Source organism: Prionailurus viverrinus, chromosome B1 (genome assembly GCF_022837055.1).
Source record: "Prionailurus viverrinus isolate Anna chromosome B1, UM_Priviv_1.0, whole genome shotgun sequence".
NCBI lineage: Eukaryota > Metazoa > Chordata > Mammalia > Carnivora > Felidae > Prionailurus > Prionailurus viverrinus.
In genome coordinates this window covers 122728847-122749010 of record NC_062564.1, presented here as the reverse complement: position 1 = coordinate 122749010, position 20164 = coordinate 122728847, and the positions used below count along the sequence as shown (strand labels likewise).

The following is a 20164-nucleotide window of genomic DNA, read 5'->3' as shown; positions in this document are numbered from 1 at the left end:
ACAATGATTAGGTTTTAGGGTTTGTTTTTCCATATTTCTTAAGTCATTTTTACCAAATTAATCCAAGCCTCATTTTTCTAATATGTAAATTGATTGTTAGGATGTACAATAAAAAATCTAAAGTGCTCAGCATAGTTTATTATACATAGTAATTGTTTCATAGATGATAGCTCTTGTTATTTTTATACTGTGCTATGCTCTGGTCCTGCTTCACATGCATGTAAAATAAGAGATGAGTTTGGGGAGATACCTTCCACATGTATTATACTATGTTTGCTTTACTTGATCAACCGAGCTATAGAGGAGTGTGCCTCTTCTTCGGTATACAGAATTCACCGAATATGGAAAGAGTTTGGCATTCTTACTTTATTTTTGGTGAAACAACCTTAAGTCTTTCAGATGTCTTTGTACAAAGTGAAAGTTCTAAGCAAAATATAGAACGATGATATTATTTATTACCGGCAGAAACAGGCTTCTTTGAACATTCTATGCTGAAATGACTATTTAATAGTGTGATTCATAGAAGCGTTCTAGTCCAAAGCAAATGCTTGAATGAAACAGCATTTATTTTATTAGGCAATAGTGATGTGTCTTTTATTGGTTGGACTCTGGTAAACGTTTGACAACAAATGGTACTTTACCCAAAGAGACACGTATCATGCATCACATAGTCTAACCACAAACATTAAAGGTCTATGTAACTGTGAGCCTCAAATGGAAATACAAAAGACAGTTATCATAGAATCACATATGATTTAAACCAGTCTTTTATATAAATAAATAAATATAGCAAGTTTAGGTGAGTCTAAAGGCTGCATATCACTATGTATGTAATGCAGAAATTGTGGAGCACATAGAAATCTATTTAAATGTAAAGCAACAAAGCATTTCCACATTACCTTGTGTTTAGAATTCCTGTTATTCATAAAAACTTATTTTTTCAACAAACATTTTTCTAAGAATGGCCTTTTCTGTTTACCCCAGGAAAACTTAATATTTATAATTTTAAGGCGATAGTCACAGCCAAATATTTTATTTTTGAAATGTTTATTTTAAACATTTAGCCATTATTTATATATGAAACTTATGGTAGCAAATAAAATTCTAATCGCAATAGATGATAAAGACAAACAATTTTCATCTCTCAGTTCTTTATACAAAAATAGATTTCAAGAGGTAATATGCTTAGCTTCAGAGATGTTTAAAGTTTATATTTCATTTTGTGACTCTATTAAGTTAGTTGTCTCTTATCTGAGTTGTCTAAAAGATGTAAGCTTAAGGTTAGAATTCTAGAAAAGGGTTTTGAGAAAGAGGATAGAAACTTTAAGAACCTGTTTTATACTTAAACATGGCTGTAAGTATTTTCATATACTTACAATATTTACTTACTTATAATATTTTCATTCAAATAGCCCTTCACAAGTATTTGATTCCCTGCCAAAACATCCCCATAATGCCTCCCAAAACCACCTCATTTTAGTAGATTTTATTCCTAGCAGGTTTCTCACAGGAGTTTTCAAGGACAAGAGTTAGTTCAGTTAGTATGGTCATAGCCATACTAGAATATTCACTTTAATTCTAGAAAACTTTCCTAATGAATTTTCTGTAGCAAAAGTGCTAAGGGCTGGAATTCCCCCTCTGAATTTCTTCCTAGAAATGAGATTCAGAAAGCATAGGGGACTCCAGCTAGCCAGTCTGAGGACTTAGACAAGTGTTTCTTGTCACAGAAATAGCTAGATGTCTACTGTAATATCCTCATTTGATAGGCTCACATGTTAATGATAGACAATGCTGATTTGCTACAACCCCATTAGTTTCACATATAAAAAGAACCATCTAGTTTTCAAAACTGAAAGTTCTATGTACTGTAACATGATTTTTGAAGTGATTGGTGGTGGTACAACCTAAAAATGTTTAAATAAATTATAAAATTCAGAGTGATTTTTAAATAACAGCATACAAATAGTATAAAAAAATTCCAAGATGACCATAAAAGACATAATAAAATTCAATTGAGTTTAGCTTAGTTTGAGAATCCTTGTCCCCCTCCCACACAATGTGGCCAAATGTACAGATAAGCACTTAATATAGGCATGATGATTATTGTGTATTGAGCCAAAAAGCATCACTACCAGTTGTTCTCAAATGTCCTTAAGCACTTCTGAATTTATAGGAAGGCAGACTGGTTTAGCTCTCAAAAGTGAACATTTTCTTGATTTTCCTTCTTGAGTAAAAAAAAAGTAAAAAGAGTGAGAAACTGAAAACTGCAGCCCACCTAAGTTTAATCATTAATAGTGAGTTCTTTGGTGAACTTAGGTCCTCATTTTGGAGTTTGGAATCTGACCTTTCCCCAAAGATAAACACGCTTGTTGCAGGTTCTGAGGAGGGTCACTCCCTCATTGCCACCAGAAGAGTCCACTTCTCAGTGACTCCTGGCTGGGAACTGGATGCATTAGAGGGTAGCTAGTCAATATGATTCTTCTTGCTGTGCTTTTTCTCTGCTTCATTTCCTCATATTCAGCCTCTGTTAAAGGTAAGTTTGTGTCACCGTTTGCTTAACTATAATTTTAATCACTGAGAGGAAAAAGTGTGTGTGTGTGTGTGTGTGTGTGTGTGAACAGTGAAAGAGTTTCTAACTAAATCGTCTTCAAAACTACAAAACTTTGGAATACTTGTGAAGGCATGACTGGATTGGAATGAAAATCAAATTCAAATTCCTACATACATTAAGGAAACAGAGGTCCCTTTTAGTTTCAGTCCCTTAGACTAATGTGCTCCTTGCTTCAATGTCTCATTCATGGTCTATTTTTAAAAGGGAGAAAAGAAATGCCAGCTATTGTTACCTGCTGCTGTTGGTCACTCACTGAATGCAGCTCCTTCATTTGAATTGTAAAAGAGGATTTTAAAAAATCAGTTTTTAAATTTTCTTCTAGTTGCTTAGCAATGTGACATCAAGAAGCATTAGGCTCAAGGAAACAGGCATTTGATTTGCCAAAGAATTATGAATGAAATAGTAAAGTATGTATTTAATTGCATTGCCATTCAAAAGTGAGGATTATCATAAGTGGTGAATTAAAGAAAATAAAACTACATGGTATTGATTTAAGAAATAAGACTTATTGTCTTTGGATTAATAGTGTTGCTAGTTGTAGTTTCTACTTTAAGATAAAGTTGATTTTTAAAAATACATATGAATTGTATACCTTTCAGAACAAACATATTTTATGATGGTTTATCAGATGGTTTATGATGGTTTATGGGATGATTTCTAAAAACTGAATGAAATGTATTATTATGGAATCTTCTTTTAAATCAACCAGAATGTAAACAAACTCCTTGGATTTCTAAATGTTGCACCTGTAAAATAAACACTTTTAGAGTCTCTTACGAGGATACACTGTCAAAACCAGTTGATCTAACACATCACTTAGCATGCATGATAGGGTCCAGTTTTAATAACTATGTATACTAAGTGATACAAAACAATTCACATTAAACTTCTAAAGCCCTTTTGGGATAATTATATTTTCATAAGTGAAATTTGTCTCAAGATTTCTCGTGTGGAAAATTTCCACATGAGGAGAGAAGACAGTATTTGTTATTGAAGCAGAAAAACGCAGGGCTAAATTTAAATTATTTTACTTAAGCAAATAACACTTTAGTTTCTTGAACTAAAGATTTCTTTAGTTTCTTAAAACACCAGTTTCTAAAGTGTTTAGTATTTAAAAATACAGTCCTTACTTGCTACTATCTGCCAAATGAATTGTAGAGTATTTGAAATATGAGGGATTTATACACCATAATATCAAGCCTAATACCCTTATTATTTTGAGAAAAATAATTGAACTATGGTAGTTATTATATACTTCTATTTTTTTCTACTCTATAAAGGAAAAAAAATGGATAACTTGGTGTTTTCGAATACATGCAGTTATAATGACTGAAACACACACACACAACATACACGACAATGACATACAGGAAATATGGTTTAAAATATGACAGATAGCTACCATGTGTTGTGTACAAACTCAGTGGCGAATCCAGAGTTTTAGAACCTGAAGCTTATGCAATTTAGGGGGCATCTTGAGAAAAAATTGCAAAAATACCTTACTTTTGCAAATGTTACTGAAAGAAAAGATATGGCATGTGTGCACATTGCACAAGATCTTGGAAGGAGCTTGGGCAAGTGAGGGCCCCAAAGCTTAAGCATCATTAGCTTCACAGTACAAGCTACCTATACCAAATATCATAAATAAAAAGTATAGGACTTGACAGCTCTCTCTCTACCTGAATGTGATAACTTTTTGTATTACAGTACCATGATTTTATTATAGATTCCTTGCCTTCTGTAATGATTGACATTTAAGAAACAAACTCCTTGTGAAAGTCTATTTTAAAATCAGGCCATGATAAATTTGGGGATCTCATGTATCACCTCAACACCCATGTTATATTTAATTATAAATGCAACTGTTTGGCAAATGCCCAGATCTGGGCAGATATTGAGCAGAGGTTGGACTGAGAGAAGGTGGGTGAGATTCGTACAGATGAGGGTCTATTTAGAAGAGATAGGCTGAGTATGAATGTCCTAAAGACTCAAGTTTCCCCTACTTTTTCTCAATCATATTTTGTAATGGTGTATCTATTTTCAGTGCATTCTTCGGGTGTGCTTTTACTTTTGCTAACCTAGGCATGAGCGTTCTGTTTATTAATCTTGTTATCTCTGAACACGACCGATTCCTTTACTTCCAGTCTTGCTCTCAAGTCCCTGGCCTGACCCAGGGACTTGAGTCAGGACTTTTCAGTCCATTCACATCAATCACATCTTCCAATCTTTTTCCCTTGTCCTTCATCCTACTCTTTTACATTTTGTCTTAGAGTTTTCTGTTGGAATCCTCAATTCCATTGCCTACCCTTACCACTGTTGCATGCGCCTTTAAGTCTCACCTTGAATTTACCTGTTTCAAAATACATATTTTAAGATATTTCTTTACAGGTTGAAAACCAAGAGTTTTGGTGCTTTTAAGTCACTTAAAATTTTTAAATGCATTTGAAGGGACATGTTGAAGAGGTTTTGTCTAAATTTGGTTTCAAAAAATGCCATCCCGTATACTCTATAGAGTAACATCCTGAGAAAGAAGTAAGTCAGCAGTATAAACAGAACATGCTCCCATCGCCAGTGTTGCCAGATCTCTGAATAACATGAACAGAGAAACACTAATCAAAGAGGAAAGGATAACAGGGACAATATTACAGCATGATTCACTTATTTGAATCATTTGAGGTTTCATCTCTTGTTTCAAGAGGTAGGAAAAAGATCTAGAACAAGGCCTATTCTTTCCTATGCTTTATCATTTCCACATCATAGTCAAGTTCTGATCTATTATATATTGTCTGCTATCACATTCTTTTGACTGGTAAAGTAAGAGCAAGGAAAAAATGATCAACATAATACTTTGGAAATCTTTAAAATTTAAGAGAGGCTACCTTCCTACAAACTTTTCATAGTTATTTTAACCAGAAGATATCTTTATGTAGCCCACAAAACTTGGGTCTTAGTAAATTTAAACATCAAATTCTGCATTCTATCTGCTATGTTGGGTTGAGAGCAGAGTCAGCTTTTCTCAGCTGTCTATAATGCTTACCTTTCAGAATTGCTGTGAGGATTAGATAAGACATGTTATTTCCTTTATGCCCTCTGTGGAATTCGATAGGCATGATAAAAAGAAGGCTCTCTGGCCAAAATGTCTTTCCTGATCAGAAAATCAATGTTTGAACCTGTAGCAGTGTCCCCAGTTAAAATGTGGAAGAGGTTGAGGTAGGGGAGGCAAGAGGTAGTCATAGACTTTATCTCCTCCAGGGTTTTTCCTGACTTTTTTTTATTATTATCATGAGAGAGAGACAGAGAGAGAGAGACAGAGAGAGAGAGAGAGAGAGAGAGAGAGAGAGAACATGTGAGCAGGGGAGAGGGACAAAGGGAGAGAGAGGGAGAATTTCTCTCCACAACATGGGCCTTGATCTCACAACCCCAGGATCATGACCTGAGCTGAAATCAAGAGCCAGACACTCAGCCAACTGAGCCACCCGGGTGCCCCTTTCCTGACTTTTTTTTTTGTCTTCTGTATCTTATACCTGAGGTTCTGCCTGATTTGCTGCTTGGACACAGTGTATGTTTGTATGTATACTCTTGGATACTCCCTTCCCACACTTCCTTCTAGCTTTTCTAGATCCCTGTTCCTTGTCTCTGTATCCCCTTGCTTTGAAGGTTTGTCAAAATATATAACTTCACCACCCAAAACTTTCCTTTTTGACCTCATCTTCTGTAGTGTCTTTCACTGAATTCTGGCCTCTTTGGCCTCCCTGCTGTTCCTCCATTACACCTGCGCTGCTCTCTCCTTAGGGCCTTTAAACTTGCTATTCTGTCTATGTGTGTGGAGGGCTGGGGCAGGTGTAAGCATGGAGATAGAAGGGATGCCCTTCCCACAGATATGCATGTGGCCTAAAGCCTTTGTCCAGACTATTACCTTCTCACAAAGCTCTTTCCCTCAGCATTCCCATTCCCTTTCCTGTTTCATTTTTCTTCATTAGCACTTCTAACATTTCTAATATGCTTATATACTTTTTTATTGCTCATCTCCTCATTTAAATGTAAGCTCCACAAAGGCAGACATTTTGTCTGCTTATTAATTAGTACAGCCCCAGAGCTTAGAAAAGTGCCTACCACCCAGGTGCTCAGTCCATCCTTGTTGGATGTATGAGTGAATTCCTAGCTCCCTCCCTAGGAATGGAGAAGAGTTCAACCTAAAGGTTTAGTTGTGTGTAGTACAGGCAAGAGCATGGTCTCTAGAGCCAGACAGCCTGGGTTCAAATCCCGACTCTATCACTAACTGTCTGGGTCATCTTGGGGAAAATGTATAATCTCTATGCCCTTCGGTTTCCTTATCTATAAAAGGAGACTAATAATGGTACTTACCCCACTGGGTTTTGTGAGAATTAAAGAAGTTAATGTACATAAAGCACATTGAACAGTTTATTAGAGACAATGTGTTTTTTTAATTAAAAATTTTTTTAAGGTTCATTTATCTGAAAGAGAGAGAGGGAGGGAGTGGGGGAGGGGCAGAGAGAGAGGGAGACACAGAATCCAAAGCAGGCTCCAGGCTCTGAGCTGTCAGCACAGAGCCTGACACGGGGCTTGAACTCACTGACTGAGAGATCATGACCTGAGCCGAAGTCGGACATTTATCTGACTGAGCCACCCAGATGCCCTGAGACCATGTGTTTTGACCATTTTTTTTCCTCTCAACAGGAGACACTACAGTAGATGATGGAGACAGTAGACTTCAGAAGTTTTCTTAATTTTTGGCTTTGCAAAGTAACTTTGTTTTCTTTCTCAGCTGCCTCTCTTCTGGCCTACTCATTTGAACTTCCTTTCCTCACCCTCCCTCCATACGCATATTTCCTGAGGGAAGAAAAACTTATGGTTGCTTATTATAGTTCACTAGGCAATGCAACCCCATTAGCACTGAGGAAAAATGTATACTGAAATCTTTTTTGACTATGTCCTATGAGCCATAGATAGAAAATACACAGAGGGTTTGCATGACCATAAACTTCAAATCATCTCTGGTAAAGATTTGATCCTCCTGTGTCACATTTCTTTGGGTTAAGGTAAGCTGAATTAGACAATGTGTAAACTGCCTCATATATCAATTATTTTGGCTCACTATACTATTTGACATTAAGCTGCCGATGCTAAATTAAAACTGGTACTAAAATCTTGTGTAGTAAAACATTATTTTCTTCAGGAATAGCTAATTTAAAATTACGTATGTATAACCTTGAAATGTACCTTTGTACTAAAAGTTTACTATAATTAAATAAACTATAATATTTTTACTGTAATTAGTAGAGTTAATTGCATTGGGGGGGATAGTCTTTAAATATTCAAAATATCCAATTTAAGGAACTGCCTTCTAACCCCTAAAATTACCTTGGCATTGATCTGTTGCACTGAAATGATATATTAGTTACAAATAGTTTTTATTAATTTTGTAAAGCAATTCCTGGCTAAACCTCTACCTGGAATCATATTCATCTTACCTCAATAAAGCTGGAGAGAGAAGAGAAATCACATTCATATAATTAAAAGCAATGCAATGACATTTCCTTAAAAAAACTGTTCTATAGTTCAACCAGAGCGATATTTAGATCATCTGATTATTGATAAAGGATACAAATTAATGTCTGTTCTGAAATGGAAGTTTGTTTGTTAGTTGTTCTTTTTGTTGTTGTTCAAGTCAGTGATTTCAGCAAATGGAGAATAGAACCATCTTTCATTTAGCAAATATTACTAAGTTCCCACTAGGCAGCACTATGCTGGACAAGGAATGCATTGATGGCAAGATAGCACACTCCATGGCATGACAAGTACCTTACAACTGAGATTTGACTTGTGTCACAATCTTTATGCAGGTCACACAACCGGTCTCTCATTAAATAATGACCGTCTGTACAAACTCACATATTCCACTGAAGTTCTTCTTGATCGGGGCAAAGGAAAACTCCAAGACAGTGTAGGCTACCGAATTTCATCTAATGTGGATGTCGTCTTACTGTGGAGGAATCCTGATGGCGATGATGACCAACTGATCCAAATCACAGTAGGTATTTTCTACCAGGCATGCAAAGATTAGATGTCAGCAAAGTCTTTGAGAAATGTTATCATTTGAGAGCAATTGTTTTGTGCTCTTGGTTATATATCCCTTTACTTTGTTATCTATCACTAAAATAAATAGATCTACAGTTTTGGAGTTTTTGCCAATAAAAAGTAATCTGGTCTTTCTAAGTTGTTGAAGCAAGCAAAAGAAGGCATATGCTAGTGAGTAACTATGGTATGATGTCCAGGTCTATATTTCTCACTAATAGGCACATTAAACTATAACCAGTTGAAATGTTCTAGGAGTGAGGAGTCTAGAATCCATGTCATGTGAAAAACAATTAAGACTACTTTCACTGAAGGAGGAGATAATATTGGAACCTCTCAATTTTCCTGAGTGCCTCCATATAACGGAAGTACCAATGAGGAAGTGAACCCATTCTGTGTTCTTCCTGAGGAAAGAGCCAGGTGCTCTCCTGCATGGCCGTATTTGGTCAATTATGACAGTTTAGATTTATGTGTTGAGAAAGGAGGTCAAATCATATGGTCTCTGAGACCTCTTTCAGTTTTAATATATGGTGATTCCATATTTGCTTTCAAAGGCCTAAAGGCAATAGATTTCTCTAGTAAAGTCTGTTATTCTTCTACGTGTTGGTGTGAAGCAGGTACACGGGACCAAGATTTGTTCCATTATAACTGATAAGTAGTTGTTGATAAACTTTATAATGAGGTGTCATTGCAATACATGTATCAAGTGATCTTTGCTTCTTTGGATGTCTCTAATAGCTGTTGTGACTTCCAGGTTGGCTCAAAACTTCATCATCCACCTCTCTAAACCATTTCTTAATAGAACAGTAAACTATTCTGCAGAAAACATTATGTACCTCCTTGTTCAGTAATCAGACTGTTCATCTTTGATTTTGTATATACAAGTGAAATACAATGGGACAGGATTCCTTTCCAAAAAATGGTAAAGAAAGTGAGGAGACCAGGCAGACAGCAATAGTCAAAATGAATAAGGAAAGTGACAGTGACAAAAAAGAGCTACCTTTCAGTCATGATTATTACAAACCTGAATTCACAGATTTATTAAAGTATCAGTATTTTTACCTAATTCAAAAACCTAATTTTCATGTGACTTCTCCATTATTTTAAAGTTAATGGCTAAGTCCTATGAATCATGAATTGAAAAGCAACAGAATAAGTTATGGCCAACCCTGTTTATTGCTTTAGCATTTTATTTTCTAAAAGACTATGATGGAAATAGAGATAGCAAGTTTTTCTAACATGTTTCTTTCCATGTTTCCAGATGAAAGACGTAAATGTTGAAAATGTGAATCAGCAGAGAGGAGAGAAGAGCATTTTCAAAGGAAAAAATCCACCCAAAATCATAAGAAAGGAAAACTTGGAAGCTTTACAAAGACCTGTGCTCCTTCATCTAATCCATGGAAAGGTAAAAGTGATTTTGGGGGTCCCACATCTTTTTTCTCCTACTTCAAATTTTTCCTTCCTTCTGTAGTTATTACATTGAAATGATCATGATATCACTACTTTTATAGTAAATGGAATTTTTTCAAGAACTGATAAGTAGAGGTTGCAAACTAAATGCTTCAGAAGTCAATCAAGGCGTTGAATTCACTTATATTTTCTAGCCATTTGTTTCTTATTTTTATGAAAATTTTTAGAATAGAATCAAGTATTTGTTTATTGAGAGGCACTATTAAAAGGTATATTCCTTATTAGGAAGGATTAGAAAGATATTGTAACACATTAGGTCATCACAGATGATTGTGTACATCATTCAGGAAAGCAGACAAATTGTGAGAATGGAATGATCTAGCTTCATTTGATAAATGATATTAACTCATGAGACTATCAGTATCTGGCTAATGCACAAAATTGAAGCTTTTGAAAGGGCATGTCATTCCTAAGGTAGAGTTGGTGTTTTAAAAAAGTACTTAGAGGTTATTTAAAAACAATGACTTTGAAAAGTATTTTATATATTAAAGAATGAACACTATAACATCCATTTGTAAATTTGCTCAGAAAATTCTGTAAGTGTGCATTACTTATGGTTTGATTGTGATCTATTACAATGGTCTTAATATGTTTGTAACTGAGAAGAAACTGTGATCAGTGAAATACTAGGCATGACATATGTGGGTTTATGAAAAGTAGAGATATTATATTGATGTACATAAAAATGTATCTGTAAAGATGTACACTCAGTTTTAGTTACCAAAGTAGAAAAACAGAGGGACCATTATAGTTAAAATTCTACACATCTGCAAAATGTCTCTAGATTCAAAATTTTTAAAGGTGAAAACAAATACTTTAAAATAATATAAATTTCAGACATGTGATATATTGCTAATCATGATCTGCATTTTTATATAAAGCAGTAAAAGGAATTCTTATGTTGTCACCTCTCCTACAACCAAATGTGAATCCCCATCTCAAGGATGCTTCTCTTCTCCTCCACTTGTCAAAATACTTACCATGCCCTAGGCATTGCTCACAGGCCCTTTCTTTTATAAAGTTCGTATCTTTCCAGTCAACTGGAAATAATCACCTCTCTTTAGAACCCTCTTAGCACTTTGTAACTCACTCATGGCCCTTATCACTGTCCTTTTGGTCATTTGTGTCCATTACTAGACTTTGGGTTTTGGTAGAGAAAATTCCCATTCCTCTTTGTATTCTAGCCCCTCATACTCCCCTTCATGCCTTTCCACTCCCTTCCTCTGCAAAACACCCAGAACCATGCCTTGTACTGACTGACCTGGTATTCTAAGAGACTTTCCCAACATTCTCCCAAACCCCATACTCCTTTAGGCTTATTTCTATTCAAGTGTTTATCATAGATGTTTAAATCCTCTCTTTGTCTGCAGTCAGCATTCAGAGTAAGCTCATAGGCAGCAATTGTGTCTTTCACTCTGTATTTTCAGTGTCCTGCTCATAGTGGGGTCTCAATGAATGTAAATTAAAGGAATGAACACATAAAGTTATATGGGGCTAAAATGAGTTGAACTTTGAGAAAGTCTTGGGCTATTGTTTGCTGAATATTAGCTAAATCATATTGAGCACTTCATGTGCACCAGAGGCCGAAGGCATTACATTAGTGATCTCTTTTATCCTCATGACAGCTCTGGGAAGCAGGTGCTGCTTTATCGTCCTCTTGTAATAGATGAGGAAACCAAAGTTAAGAGCAGTAAAGAAATTTGCCTAGGGTCACACAACTGGCAAATGGTGGAGGTGGGATTCAAACAGGTCTAATCTCAGAGGCTAGGCTGGAAACCTCCACATTATACTGTTTTCTAATTGTGAAGTATTTGGGGAAGTACCACCTCTTTGGTTGACTTGCAATATTCCTACTTTATCCTTCAGTATATCTATTAACTCATTTGATTTTCATATGGCACAACAACATGAAATACTATTTTCTTCCTCTCTGACCTTCTAATGTGGAAAGACACTTGAGCCCATAAAATATAAGTTGCATTTATAATCTTAATGACAACCTGCCATTTTATAGCCCCTTGGGTAGCAGTTGAGTACAAAGTCTTTTGTTACACACACAAAAGAACTCAGTGCCCTCACTGTTCAAAGGCTGGGATGGAGCTGCCACATCATTATTTCAATGACTCCAACATGCCAATTCTACAGGAGCTGTGATTGTGATGGTTTACGATAGCCTCAGGTTAAAGTGCACTGTGGTATCTATCAATGATATGATAAAGTACCTGTTGGGAAAAAAAATGACCCTGGAGACTAAGAAGCCATGTGGAGTTTTCAGCCACATCACTGTCAGAGAGATCATTATTTAAATGATCACCTCAGCCTACCATGAGAGGAATTAGGGAAGCAAGGGCTGAGCTCCTGATTGGCAGTTTTATTGAAAAATATTTTCCTCTCCAGGCTCAAATTAAGTTTTACTCCCTGAAATTTCTGTGATTTCAGGGATGCTCAACAGCATGTATTTTTTGTCCTTCCAGAGCCCCCTGTTTTAAGCTCCCATATTTACATGGTAAAGGAGAGCCCATTAAAACACTCAGGTGCATATTTATTGCACATCATCCTTTTTCCATGCCCACTCATCTTCCCTATATAAGTGTTTGGGCATGGCTCTGGTTTTGTCTACAGATCATAAGTGATGTTGGACATATGACAGTTTTCTGGTTATGTTGATTAACACTGACAAGCAAAAGATGCCTCAAGTTACAGCATGGATCCTTTTTTGGCCTGAAATGCTAAAACAATTAACTGGATAATTACCAGATTTCCATTTCTGGTTTTTTCTGTCAGTATTGATTAAATGAACCTCATGGCTGCCGAGTTGGCCCTTTATTTTGTGTTGTTTCTGGGCATTGATTTGTTCTCTGAATCTGGCAGTATGGCTCCTTCACACACACTGAACCTCCGAAAGAAATATGACACCTTGAAAACCTTCAATTCTTCAAGTATATCTTCACTTGTCTGTTTTCCATTGTGTCATTCCCTAGCTATACTCTCTGTTAGATATATATCAAAGATATATTTAAAGACATAAGTCAGCTAAATAGACTAAACAAAATGATAGTCTGTTTGCTAGGATTCTTTTTGTTTATTTTTGCTGTCTGGCCAGTTAATGCAATTTTGCTTTCTCTTATTCTTCAAGAATACATACATTAAGGGGATGGATAGAAGCATTTTTTTTCCCTAAGGAAAAAATACAATGAATCTCGACTGATTCCACGGTGAAATTAGCCCTCAAAATTTAGCAGGAGACTTTCTATTCTATTCTAGAATAGAATCCTTTTCTCCTTTTCTGCAACTCACCTATCTTCTCCTATGTTTGGTTTCCTTGAGTTAAAGACTTAGTTTGTAACTAGGTGGTGTCACTGTTGCTCTCCGGAAGCTATGTGAGTTTAGATAAGAGTCCTGTGGTTGCAGATGTTCAGAGCTCATTTCAGAACTGGATGAAGTAAATCAGCTTTATGGCATGAATATAATAAAACTTACTTGGTTCCTGTTGTGAAATAATGAATTTAAGATTATTGCTGTGACAGCCACACGGATTGAACTGCAAAGTTCTGACTTACTGTTTTGTCAATTATGGAGAGCCTGCTCAATTCTAATAGTTGACATTTAGCTAATATGGATACCAGAGCTGTTTTCACTTTGGCTCACAATGGTCTGCACTTAACAGAATTTAGGCCTCAAAGATAGCTGTCATACAAGTGAGGAAAAACAGATGTGTCCACTTTTCTAATTTTAGGGAAATGATAGAAATTAATAGAAAACTGAAAAAAAAATCTCTTTGTTTTCTGGTTTATTTTGTTTGTTTATTATTTTGTTTGTTATTTATTTGGTTTGTTTATTAGGGAAAAAAAGTTGTGAACACCATTTTCTTAGAGACCTGGTGGTCGAGATCAAAACTTGATCCGTACACATGGGCCATTGATAGATGAGTACTTAATCTTTTGTGTAGTTCAAAGATTAAATTGGAGAACTAGGTTTCCTGAAATTTTAGGTGAAACTTTATAAATAGTTCAGGTACATTTTATAGCATGGAAGGAAAGTGAGGATACTAATGATAATCATACAAGTATTTTTACCACTTAATGACTCCTTTTTGCTTTCTAAAGTACTAAAGCCTTGCCAAAAACTCACAGACCATAGGCATATGTGTATTGCCACTAAATGAGTCCTTCTGACTGTATCTGGGTTCAAGAGACCCACTTATGAACTTTTAAAAGTCATGATATCTAGAGATATACTCCCAAATATTTGAAAAGGAGGTTATGCTGTAATTCCTAAAAGGAAAGAAGACCCAGTTTACAAAATAGAACATCAGAAACTCAGCCTTGGATCTGAGAAATTGCCAGTGATTTGAGAATATGATACCATGGATTTTCAGACGCTGAGGTCACTATTCCAGTTCCTTTTTAACCTGGACAAATACATTTCCAACATTTATAGGTTCGTTTAGTGTAATGACTAAAATTGATTGCTGGATAAAATACCTAGTAAATTTGTCACTAGGCAGAGTATATGCAGAAAATAAAAATAGAGATTTGAGACACTTGTTTGGCTAATCCAGACAAAATAGTCCCTTCTAAGGTGTAAGAGTTTCCGTATAGATCGAACTGTGTTCAGATTGGCATTAATTGAATTCATTGCCAAATTACTGAGCATTCGGTTTTACTTGAGAAATCATGGTTGATTTTAAAGAGAATAGTAAGACATTCAGGATATTTCCAGTAGGAATGCTCGGCTATAATTAGCATAGACCTTGGGAATTTTGACAGGGAAGCTATATCCATCCTCTATTTCTATCTTTTTAAAAAATTTTTAGAGAGAGTATGCACACATGTGTGCATGCATGCAAAAGCGTCAGCAGGGGAAGGGCAGAGAGAGAGGGAGAGAGAGAATCTTAAGCAGCCTCCACAGTTAGCACAGAACCCGACGTGGGGCTCGAGCTCAACTGTGAGATCATGACCTGAGCTGAAATTAAGAGTTGGACGCTTAACCAACTGAGCCACCCAGGTGCCCCCAGCCTCCATTTCTTTTCTTTTTTTTTTTTTTTAATTTTTTTTTTCCCAACGTTTATTTATTTTTGGGACAGAGAGAGACAGAGCATGAACGGGGGAGGGGCAGAGAGAGAGGGAGACACAGAATCGGAAACAGGCTCCAGGCTCTGAGCCATCAGCCCAGAGCCCGACGCGGGGCTCGAACTCACGGACCGCAAGATCGTGACCTGGCTAAAGTCGGACGCTTAACCGACTGCGCCACCCAAGCGCCCCTCCAGCCTCTATTTCTAAATTGTGTGATGTGTTTGGAGTTAATACTTGGTGAAAAGTGACACAGGCCTTCCAGGAAATTCCCTTTGTATTTATATTCTTGTTTCTTAAACATGACCTAAATTATCAAAATGGTATGAGACATTGTTATCACCCTTGTGCCTATAAATATCAAGGATAAAACAAAGCTAAGATAAGATGTTTGCTATTTCAGCCAAATCACAGTCATCCCCTCATTTCAACCTCTCTTCCTGCCTTCTAAAGGGACTCAAAGCAGCGCCTGCATCAGGCCATGTCATGCTAGCAATCTCAACCTCAAATCCTCCAACCTTCTTTATGTCCTTATACCCAATGCCAACATGGATGCTCTGGAGAGCCAGAGAAAGTCACCCCTGTGGAATTTTGTCCATGGGCATTATGGTCATGTCTAGGCCCTTGTCACAGCCCTTAGAGGCTATGCTAACTCATGGCTGTCAAGTGTAATTGCCATTCTCTTTTAAGCACCAGTCTCTTTGTCATTTTAAACATTGGTTAATTTTTGTTTCAGGCAGAGTTCTAGGTAGAGAACATGTTGATGTGTTCAAAGAGAATATTCCTGATTTCTCTTCCTTGGGCAATCCTTCATGTTTTCATAGAAATCCCAGTCTAAATCCGTGCACTGTTTCCTTCCCTATACTATTCCCATCATGTTCACAGCCTTAATTATCAGTCTCCCCAAATTTCATGTTCTCATGGTCTAGCTTCTTAGACATTTAAATAGCCTCTTTTCACACACAAAAAAGAAATCCCAGCTTTGGAGTAAACAGATCTCTATTTCCCAGATTGATAAGGGTGAAAATCTGAACTTTCATGCCACTTGTTTAACCAAATCTAATAAATGATGCATTTTTGCTTCATTTATGTTTGTCTTTCTTTCTCCCTAGGTCAAAGAGTTCTACTCATACGCAAATGAGCCGGTGGCCATAGAAAATCTCAAAAGAGGCCTGGCTAGCCTATTTCAGATGCAGTTAAGCTCTGGAACCACCAATGAGGTACTTACTAATATTATTAAGAATCCAGAATATTATTTATCAATAGTTAACAAAATTGCTTATATGGATTTCTATTTGTAGAAATTCAGTAAAAAAGTTACTACTATGGTAATGCTCAGAAAAGGTGAGTAGGGTGGTTAAGTCTCATTTACATGTGAAACAGATTGCTGTTTACCCCAATTTGTACCCAAATACAGGGTAAAGGAAATTAGAATCCATTATACTAAGGGGACATATAGAATGATTGAATGACAGAGATGCAGAAAACCTTGGGGAGCATGTCAGTGGCATCACTGTGCATCACTATCTCATGGGGAGCTTATTTAAGATATAGATTCCCTGGATTCACTGTGAAGATTCTGATTCAATATATTAAAGAGGACCTGAGCATCTGTATTATAACAGTTTTCTCAGATAATTTGGATACATTATCCGTTTGGAGAACCAGTGGTCTATACCAACAACCCCCTTCATTTTACAGATGAAGAAACTGAGGTTAAAACTAGAGAAGTTAAGTGGTCCTCCCAGTGTCATACTTTGAGTCAAAAGCAGAACTGAGTCTAAGTTTCCTGTTCTGAATTCAGCCAACCCACGAATGGGCAAGAAAATCTAATCACAGGGCGGGGCTGAGGGAATATCCGTTAGTTTGCTAGAATAAAAGTTGGGTGTGATGCTGGCAGAGACTTGGAGGGAAGGCTCAGAGAAGCTAAACGGTCTGTACTGGCATACATTTGCCCACACTCAAATTGTTAATGTGACTTATGAGCTGAATTAATCCCACAGGTTTTTAAGGATTTCTGGTTATATTCATCTAATCAAAGAACACATGTACACACATTCACATCTAGATACGGCATCAAAAGTCAAATCCCCTTCCCACACAATTACCCCTTTTCCAGAGGTTTTGATTATGACCAGGTCATTTGTCCAATTCTCATTAAACTTTAGAGAAATATAGGAAATCCTTTATTATTCCTGGGGCAATAAGAAGGTGCTAGTAAGACTCAGCAAAAGAGGATGGAAAAGAATCCACATGTTATGGGAAGCATTGAGTTCTTCCTGTCTTACCATCTTGTCAGCTTGGACAAAAGGTAGTCCCCCATGGCATCTCAGGAACCCCAGTTTTCAGGCTACTTCCCACTGGAATTCAAATGGTTCATGGGAAAATCCCAAACATTGTATTTTTACTTTTCTTTTTAGGTGGATATTTCTGGGGATTGTAAGGTGACATACCAGGCTCATCAAGACAAAGTGATCAAAATTAAGGCCTTGGATTCATGCAAAATAGAGAGGTCTGGATTTACAACCTCAAATCAGGTATGATTGATATCACTCTCTTTAAGGCATTCAAATAATTACATTTTTATAGATTAATTTAAAATAGTAGAAGAATAAGGTAACAATATAATTTTGGAATATTTGTGATTTTTAGTTTAGGGTATTGTTTCATACAATGTCAAATGAAAAGGTTTGTTTTCATATGTTGTAAGTTTGGGCGGTGAAGGGAAGATATTAAGGGGAAGCTCTTTTGAACATCAAAAGACAGTTTGCTACTTGACTTGATTCAAAGATAAAAAGCTTATTTTTACAACTACAAATATCTATCTATCTATCTATCTATCTATCATCTATCTATCTTATTTAGGTCTTGGGTGTCACTTCCAAAGCCACGTCTGTCACTACCTATAAGATAGAAGACAGTTTTGTTATAGCTGTGCTTGCAGAAGAGACACATGCTTTTCGGATGAATTCTCTACAAACCATCGCAGGCAAAATAATATCAAAGTAAGATAATGCTGGAATATAAATTTTCTTTCCTATTCTTTTATATATTATCATATTTGGTTTTTACATATATATGTTAGACATGTTAAATATATATATGTTTTATGTATATTTAGTGCTTCCTCATTTTGACTGTTAGCTTCTTGAAAACTGTGATTACATCTTGTTCATCTTTATTTTTTCACATCATCTATAATAATGGGATATATTAAATACTTACTGTTTATTTAATAGAATTTCATTTAAAAATTGTATCAATTGTTTATTGAATAGAATTTACATTTAAAAAAGGCAAACTACTTGATAAGTTCTGGTTTATTTTCTCATTTCTCTGTCAGAAGTTTACAATGATAAGGTTAAAAAGTGGTGACGTTTGCATGTTCTCTCCTTGAGATTTTTTTTTTGTTACTGTTGTTAAAAAACACATAAAAGATTCCATAGTAAAGTGATATGACAGAATTTTTGTATATGTGATATGTAACTGTGATATGACAGATTTATAGTACTTACAAATTCAAGCCTGTTATTTCAATTTAAGAAGATTTCTCTGATCAGAAGTTCTCACAGGCTTAAGAACTAAAATTTTCAAATCTAAGAGTATGTGTTCCTTTAAGATTTTAATTTAGAAAAAGATTTTTCTAGCATTAAATGTATTATATCTTATACCATTGCTTGTCAAATGTTTTCTCTGAAATAGCTCCAATATCAGAGATCAGTGGATGCAAAATCTTGGGAGAAGCGCCTCAAACCATAAATGCTTGAAGTATTTTTGAAGTCTCATCTGGATAGAATTTTGCATTTTACTTTGTACCATATTACTTTCATCTATTCTCGTACAAAATAAATATTTTAAAGTACGTACCAGGTCTATCAGATTTCCATTGCTTTATAGCAAACCACTCCAAAGTCAGTGGTGTAAGAAGCAACAATCATTTTATCATTCTCTCATAATTCTGAGTCTTGCGTTGGTTCAACTAAGCATGCCTTGTTTGGCATCTATTCTGCAGTTGCAGACAGGCACTGACCAGAGCTGGTTCAAAGGTTGCTCCCTTGCCTATTTGGTACCTGGGCTGGGAAGACAAACTACTGAGGCTCCCCAGGCATTTCTCTTTTATCAATATGTGGCCTCTCAAAATGGTAGGTTTGGGTAGCCAGACTTTGTACATGGCGGCTCAAGTCTCCAAAGGTACAGGTGCTGCTAGCATTCCAGATGAAGGCTGAATTTCCTTTTAAGATTTATCCTTAGAAGTCACACAGTGTCACTTCTACTGTCCCTTTCTTAGTTGGGGAAGTCACAGAGTCCTGCCCAGGCTCAAGGATAGGGATGCAGACTCTACCACTTGACAGGAGAGAGACACGGTTCTGAAAGAGTATATATCAGGCAAAAATATCTGTGAAACCATTTTTAGTAAAAAAGGTTTCTTAACTGTCTTAGTTAATAAGTGGTGTGTGGGGGCGCCTGGGTGGCGCAGTCGGTTAAGCGTCCGACTTCAGCCAGGTCACGATCTCGCGGTCCGTGAGTTCGAGCCCCGCGTCGGGCTCTGGGTTGATGGCTCAGAGCCTGGAGCCTGTTTCCGATTCTGTGACTCCCTCTCTCTCTGCCCCTCCCCCGTTCATGCTCTGTCTCTCTCTGTCCCAAAAATAAATAAACGTTGAAAAAAAAAAAAAAAAAATAAGTGGTGTGTGGTTGTACTGATGCTATTATTTGCAGAAAGTAGGGCTAAATTCAAAAGAGGTGACATCACATATCTTGTTCAGCATCCAGGCAAGTTTTTTTCCCTGTATTCTCTTAAATCCAGACTTAAATTTTCAAATCTTTGAATAAAATTTTTGCTTCAAAAAGACTTCATAATTAGCTTGAGGTCTGTTACTGAGATATTGCAGTTTGAAAGATATGAACTTCCATAGTG

At 36.3% G+C, this 20164-nt stretch overlaps 1 protein-coding gene across 1 annotated transcript in view; it reads left to right on the top strand.

Annotated features, from left to right (window-relative positions):
• The window catches only part of MTTP (microsomal triglyceride transfer protein), a 59218-nt gene that overhangs the window by 9718 nt on the left and 29336 nt on the right, over positions 1 to 20164 (top strand). Inside the window, exons 2-6 of the mRNA XM_047855754.1 lie at positions 8476 to 8663; positions 9969 to 10112; positions 16362 to 16469; positions 17670 to 17786; positions 18115 to 18254. Coding sequence (XP_047711710.1) covers positions 9969 to 10112; positions 16362 to 16469; positions 17670 to 17786; positions 18115 to 18254 — 509 coding nt within the window. The 5' untranslated portion in view covers positions 8476 to 8663. The remainder of the gene's footprint in view (positions 1 to 8475; positions 8664 to 9968; positions 10113 to 16361; positions 16470 to 17669; positions 17787 to 18114; positions 18255 to 20164) is intronic.